At 59.7% G+C, this 7,419-nt stretch overlaps 1 protein-coding gene across 1 annotated transcript in view; it reads right to left on the reverse strand.

Moving 5' to 3' along the window:
- GCK (glucokinase) overlaps nt 1-4,210 on the reverse strand; it is a 12,840-nt gene extending 8,630 nt beyond the window's left edge. The window contains exon 1 of the mRNA XM_049641164.1: nt 4,163-4,210. Within this exon, the coding sequence (XP_049497121.1) occupies nt 4,163-4,210 (48 nt within the window). The remainder of the gene's footprint in view (nt 1-4,162) is intronic.
- Between the last annotated feature and the right edge of the window lie 3,209 nt (nt 4,211-7,419).

The raw sequence follows: 7,419 nt of genomic DNA on the forward strand, positions 1-7,419 counted from the left end.
GGGGGAGGTGAGAGCAGCTGGAGGAGGTGAGAGCAGCTGGAAGGTGAGAACAGCTTGGGAGGTGAGGGCAGCTGGAGGGAGAGAGCAGCTGCGGGGGAGAGGGCAGCTGGGGGGGTGAGGGCAGTTGGGGGGGGGAGGACAGCTGGAGGGGTGAGGGCAGCTGAGGGGAGAGAGGAGCTGTGGGGGGAGGGGTAGCTGGGGGGAGAGAGCAGCTGGGGGGAGTGAGGGCAGCTGGGCGAGTGAGGGCAGCTGGGGGTGCAGGGGTCCCACACGCACCAAGGGCCTCCCTCACCCTCCAGCCCTGGGTCCCAGATGAAAACAGCAGAGTTCCAAGAGCAGTCCCTCAACACATGTGGCCTGAGGGATGCCGAAGGGTGGGGTGCAGACAGGGCAGCCCCCCTCGGTACTGCAGATGCCTGCCGTGGGGGGAGGAAAGTGCCGCCCAGGACAGTGAGTGGGACATGGCTGCAAGAGCCTGTTGGGAGCCTGTCTGGCGGCCAGCAGGCAGCTGGCATTACCACCAGAAAGCTCTGGTCATCCTGCCTCTATGAATCCATGCCCAGGGACTGAGGGGAGCAGTGTGCACGGAGGCACAGGTGTAGCACATTCGAGGAAGGCAGTGCCTCCCCAGGCCCCAGGGACAGCCTGTGACTGGGCTAAGCCGAGCACAGCTATCCTACGCCCTTTTGCTGGGGATCTGGTTAAGCGTCAAGCAGGTGGCCCAGTTCCAGCCAATGACAGGGAGAGAAGCCTGGCTTTAGCAGGACCGTCCCTTCCTGGAAGTCAGTGCCCCTCCATTCTGTGAATGCAGGTTTGTAAGGGTGTGATGACCGGCACCAGAGCAGCTGCCCTGTAGCAAGGCGGAGGCGAGGCTGAGGGAAGAGCTGTTGGCAGACCACCCACGGTGGGAAGAGAGGCAGGGCGGCCCCGCCTGAGGGGATCGCGGATCTTGGCTGGCTCTGCACCCACCCACCTCCAGGCAGTGATGGGGGAGCGAACACTGATCACCGAAAGCCGCAGTTAAGGCAGGGCTTTCATTCCCTGTACCCGACAGCATTTCTGATGGACACAGACCCTTGCTTAGGGACCGTGTCTCCTTTCGAGTGACATTCCCTTAGGACCTTAGAGTCTCCATACTTAGAGTTTGAGCCCAGGGAATGTCACAAAGGGATGGGGCTGAATAAATTTTGTGACTAGACACAGAACCACACACCAGTGTTTGCAGGGCCATTTGCAGCTCCAGGCTGTCCCTGCCCGAGGCTGTCCCTCCAGGGCACAGCGCTAGACGCCCTCACCGCCCTCACTGCCCTCACCGTTTGGGAAGCGATCCAGGCGCGTTCACAGAGGCCTGGGGCTACAGTCTCGCAAACATAAAGTGCCAGGAAGGTGTAGAAGCATTAACATTCGCAGAATTCTGCCAACACGCCGTGCCTGGAGCTGAGTGCACCACATAAGCTGCCTCCCATCCCATCACAGTGTCACAGCACCACAGTGTCACAGCATCAGTGTCACAGCATCACAGAGCACGGGGAGCAGCCGCCAGCAGTTGCTCATCTTCCAGATGGAGCAAAGGCTCAAAGAACCTCAAGTGCAGGTGCGTCAGCCAGCTCGCTTCCTGGCCAGCGCCCGAGGCCGCACATGCAAGAGCTGCTGTCTGAGGCCCTCAAGAGGCTGTTGGATGGCTCCCCGACACAGAATTGTCCCAGGGACCCACTGTAAGACATCACAGACTCCGTGAAACAGAGGCAGACCCTGCGCAGGTCCAGCCTCAGGCCCTGCTGGGCCGCGTCCCGGCCCATTTGCTGTGACACCCCCCCACACACACACTCGGCATGGCTGGAGCCCGGTACAGGAGGGGCTTTTCACCCTCTGTGTCCAGGCCCACCTGGCTCCCTGCCACTGACATCGGGTGAAACCCCAGCTTGGCCGGCCGGCTTCTAGGTCCTCTAGAAAGACCCTTCTGTGGAACCCCGGAGATCACAGGAAGTCACACACCTGGTCAGAGAGCAACCTGGACTTACTAATGTTTCATTCCACCCAGCAACTTCTGTCCAAGATCCCGTTCTGCAACAGCATGGTGCTTGGCCGGCTGGGACTCTAGAAGACCCCATGTCACCCGGACCTTCCTGTCCCTGCCGTCCCTTCCCAGACACCACACAGCAAGGAGGGGGACGGTGCACAGCAGGGAGGGGAGGGGACAGTGCACAGTAGAGGGGACAGTGCACAGCAGGGAGGGGAGGGGACAGTGCACAGCAGAGAGGGGAAGGGACACCACACAGCAGGGAGGGGACAGCCCACAGCAGGGAGTGGACAGCCCATAGTAGGGAGTGGACACTGCACAGCAGGGAGGGGAGGGGACACTGCACAGCAGGGAGGGGACAGCACACAATAGAGGGGGATACTGCACAGCAGGGAGAGGACAGAACACAGCAGGGGAGGGATGGGGACAGTGCAAGGTAAGGAAGCCCCTTGTCTGAGGGGGAGTCAACCCGTGAGGTGATGTTTGTTCACTACAGATTCCATTCTGTAAATAAAGTTGCATCAATGTGGGTTTCATTTTCCAGTGCAATATTCTCAAAAACTTAAATTTGCTGCCAACGTTTAAATACAGGCACTTTCCCAGGCAAATCTGGATTTCTGATGGCATTTCTGTAACTGTAGGTCTTGGGGAGGCCACTGCTTGGGCAGGGTGTGTGGTGTGGAGGCCCATGTCTGGCAATGTGGGGCATGTAGGGAACATGGGGTCACCTGCCCTTGCAGCATGCCCTGCCCAAGCTGGGCACTGCAGGGTCCAGCACTGTCCATACCGCAGGACCGTGGACATTCATTCCCCTGCCCACCCTGCTGTTTTCATTCCCTGTTCCTGGGGGTACAGGCTGGGGAGGGATGCTGGGAGGGTCTGTGGCAGTGGTCCAATACTCTGGCTGGCTGCAAGCTGACACTGGCCTCCAGCTGACCTTGCCTCTCACTGTGGGAGGTGCACACCCTTCAGACGTATCAGGGCCCGCAGATGCCACATGTTGTCAGCACCCAACCCTGACAGGAGGGGCTCTGACCTGCGCAGCCCCCTCCACCCTCAAGGCTGAGTGTCTGGGGGACATGGGTGGGGCTCAAGTCATGGGGTGGGAGTCTGCCTCACAGACCCCTTGGGAACATCCCAGACCAGGCCCTGCTCAGAGCTTCTGCAGTTCTCCCTTATCCTGCAAAATCACCCCAGGACCCAGGTACCATAGGGGTCCCTGTTCTTACAAATGAGGAAACTTTCCCCAGCCCACGGTGCCAGCCAGGGGCCCACCTCCCCACCCCACTGGGCTGCTTCCTGCCCGATTTCAGGGCCCAGACCCCACTACAAAAGTCTCCTACGGGTGTCATGCTGCTGTCAGTCACACTGGCTTAAAAGACTTGCCTGGGAAAGTCATGGTTCTGCCTGAGAAGCTCCAGGAAGCTGCCTGCCCCTCCAGACCCAGCCTTGGGAGAACAAAGCTCACACAGAGCCTGTCCCCCTTTTCCCCACAACTACCACCCACCCCCTGCTTGCGAGGAGGCCACAGGACACATCACTAGGGCTCATGTCTATACCCAAACATGGAGGAGGGGGGGTCTCTTGCTGATTGTCTCCCCCACGTTCCAGGCAGTGTTTCTGGTGCCCTGGCCTGGGCTCTGCAGGAAGACAGACTGCCCAGTGCTCTCCGACTCGGGGGCATGTCCAACTGGTTCTTCTAGTCCTCATGGTAGGCCTGGGACTGGCACTGGGGATCCTTTTCCTCAGGAATATGTGGGCAACTGGCCCAGGGTTGCCCACTGTGTGTACAGCCGCCGAGGCCCCACGAACACAGGGGCCAGGCTGCAGCTGGACACGTGGCAGGGCTCCCACTGCCCTCCAGAGAGCTGGGACGGGCTCAGGGACCTCAGTCTCTGACTCTCAGGGACCTACAGTGGTCTCAGCCTGCTGGCACAGGAGCAAGTACTCTAGAGACCCCTCCTGGCGAGTCTGCACCATGGGTGTCAGGATAGGCAGTGACAGGGCCAGTGACAGGCACAGCTGCCTCTTGGCCCAGATGCCTCCTTCCAGGGGCACAGCACCACCTGACGTCTGCTCTGCTGAACCCATTGCCCTGTGTGCCCCAAGGAACCACCCTCGTGGCTCTGGGATGACCCTCACCAGATTCAAGGGCATCTGGGTCTGGCTCCTCGTGGCATCCATTGCCATCTCTCCGAGGGGCCAAGAGGTAGGATTTTGGGGAGGTGGGGACACCCTTACCTGCTGAGGGGCAGGGAGGGCAGCAGCCCTGGAGATTGAGGTCCACCTGGGCAGGTGTGGGCCACCTTGCCAGAGAGCTGCCCTCAGCAGACTGCCCGGGGCTTCTGCACCTACTGAGCCCAGCAGGCAGCTGCTGAAATATTCTGCCCACTGCCACCAGGTCGGTCAGGGCAGAGGGCAAAGGGGGCCTGCTTAGGGTCAAGGCTGACAACAGGCGTGGGGATAAGGCCGTGGGGCGGTGTCCACGCCCTCTGCACAGTGGTGTGGGGATTAGCTGCCCAGTGATTCTGGGGAGGGGACAGGACTAGTCCATGTGGCCTCCAGTCCTCAGATGTGCCAGGGCTGGTGGTCAGCACGCTGGGGGGCAGGAAACCGCAGTGGAGAGCCCCACACACATGGAGGGGTAGGGAAGAGCCTGGCCCGCACAGGCCAGAGCCGGGATAGGGGATCCCTGGCGGACTTTCATCTGAAGAGGGGTCAGACCTGCGTTTCCTACGCTCCGGGGGTAGGGGTGGGGTGGGGGTAAGGCGGTGCTGCGCCCCGGTAGGCAGGAGAGAAGGTGGGGACCAGACCCTCGCCTGGCCTAGGCAGACCCCCCAGGGAGCTGGATGCTCAGGGCTCCCCTCCCCTCCTCTGGGGGTGGGGTGTGGGTGTGTCCCTTCGGCCAATCAGCCGCAGGATTGGTCCGTGGGCGTGCGCAAGACCTCATTCGGGCCAATGAGAGCCGAGCCCAGGGGATGGGGGCGGGGCGGGAGAAGAAGTGAGGTGAGCTGTGGAGGAGCCGGGTGGTAGGTGGCAGGTAGAGGGCGGGGAGGTAGGTGGGAGGTAGGGGGCGGGGAGGTGGGGGGACCGTCTGCCGGGTGGAGGGCCCAGGGCCATCCCCCCCAAGTGACAAATACTTGTTTCCTTCCGGGCTTGTAAACCGTAAATTGCCTCCAAACTGTCAAAACTTGCCTCTAAAGGTCAGGAGGTCATTCTTGGGTTTTGGGCCTGCAAGGTCCAGGATGGAACTCGTTCTGGATGCTGGACGGTGCGCAGCGCCCCCCGCCCGCGGAGTGAACTTGTCAAGCCCCGTGGCACCTGCCAGGCCGTGCTAAAATTAGCAGGGGCTCCTGAGTGATTAGGGTTAGGGATGGTAGGTGGACAGAATGCCAGGCTCTCCCGCCAATGGCCAGTGCGGTCACCCCGAAGAAAACCTTGACAAGATCGATCCCTTTCCTAAAATAGAGCGAAAGCGCCTTCACTACACCCAAGTGTGATGGGTCACTGACCCACCAGTCCCTGGCTCTGAGCCACTGTTTTTTCTGTGTGTGCGAGACAGTGGCACTCGTTCAGGGTTTGGATGGGGCAGGGCTTCTGGACCAGCTGCCCTTCTCCTGTGCACAGCACCTGGGAAGAGGCTCCGGGTCCTCTGGCTCTCTCCTCCTGGAGGCAGGGGTGGACAAGGCCCCCACCTTTCTAGTCTGTCGGACTTGCACTGACTGCCCTCTCTAGCTTGCACTCTGACCAGCGTGCATCCTTCCCCAGAGCCCATTCCTGGGGCCACCTCCTTGCATTCTGGGTGTCCAGTGTGGCAGGAAGAGGGTCCCAACGTCCCCACACCAGTCAGTCCTGCGGAGCCAGACTCCCAGCCCTCCTGTGCACCACCAGTTGCCCCATGTCACTGCTTCCTCTTTAGATGCAGAGGTGACACCAAATGGCTCAGTACTGGACTCCACATGAGGGTCTGACCTGTCCAGAGAAGAAGGTCCTGGAAAGCCTGGACCTCAGAGACAATGGCTTATGAGGGACATACTTAGAGCCTTTGGTGTCTCGAGGGTGGTCCTAAAGAGGAGTGGATAAACATAGTTTCTGCTTAAGGGTTCTTAAAAACAACAACAGTGCAGAGCTGGCTGACAATGGGCTCCCCCCCTTAATGGGGAGAGACAGCAGGATATGTGACAGAGCAGGGTCACAGGAAACCCTTCTCATCCCTTGATCACTCAGAAAGCGGAGGCAACAGCACTATTTCATTTTCTTCTTAATTTATCTCTAGGAAATAATCTGACATGTTTAGTGATAGAGGTTCTAGGATCAAAAGTGGCACACACAAACAAAAAGTGGCACGTGACCCACATATCCAAGTACAGGGAACCAGTTCAATCAGTTATGCTACATTCAGGAGTCACGGAAGATGGTAGGACTGATCTGCCTTTGCTGGCGTGGAAAGATGCCTGTGACACGCTCTCTAAAAAGAATGTGCTGGCTCTGAGAGGGCCTCCAACCAGCCCTCCTCTGTCATTTGCCCCCTGTGCAGTCCCCACTGATGCTGAGTAGGCCTAGCCTGTGTAAGTACAAGGATATTGCAGAAATGGCAGTGTGACTTTTGAGGCGAGACCGTCAGAGACACGGTGGCTTCCCCCTCACTCTCTCTCTTGGATTCTTCACCCTTCACAGGCTTGGCCAGTGCCAGCCTGGGAGGACAGGCAGGTCCTAAGGGGAGGTCTCCTGAGAAGAACTGAGTCCAGGCTCTGAAGGTTCACAGTCAAATTGCTCAACTTGGCTGACCCCGTATCCCCATGGGATAGAAAACAGGGCCAGAGCACCCAGCATGAGGGGCACCTGTGCGGGGTCTCTCTGCACTGATGCAATGAGGCCTGGAGGTCAGCACAGTGTTGCAAGTGTTTGCTTACCTCGGGGTAGACTGGCTGTGCCCTCGTGTGAAGGCCGGCCCGGGCCCAGGGGAGGGAGGGTGTCAGGCACAGAGCAAGGTGGAGTTGAGCCTAGATGCCGCAGAACATAAGGGGTCATGACACCGAGCCCCCAGCGGCCTCCACACACCGCCTGCTGTCCCACATGCTTTATGTGGACCACAAATGACCTGTGAACTCAGGGCTGGCACTTTTTACGTGGAGAAACTGAGGCCCATGGGAAAGGTCCCCAGGTCAGCCTGACCCCAGGTGTGCTGGAAGGTCAGTCAAGGCCAAGCACACACCAGGGGTCAGAAAATAGCCTCTGGAGCTGCTTCCAGGCTGGAAATGTTCAGAGACCTCAGCTTCAGCTGGCAGGTGAAGCGTCACAGCCTCCGAGGTCTGCAGTGCCCAGGGCTTGCTTCTGACAGCAGGTGGGGCTGGGGCAGGAGGCCTGGGCAGAAAGGGGCAGAGTGAGAGTGAGGGAGA

This window comes from Panthera uncia, chromosome A2 (assembly GCF_023721935.1).
Source record: "Panthera uncia isolate 11264 chromosome A2, Puncia_PCG_1.0, whole genome shotgun sequence".
Taxonomy (NCBI): domain Eukaryota; kingdom Metazoa; phylum Chordata; class Mammalia; order Carnivora; family Felidae; genus Panthera; species Panthera uncia.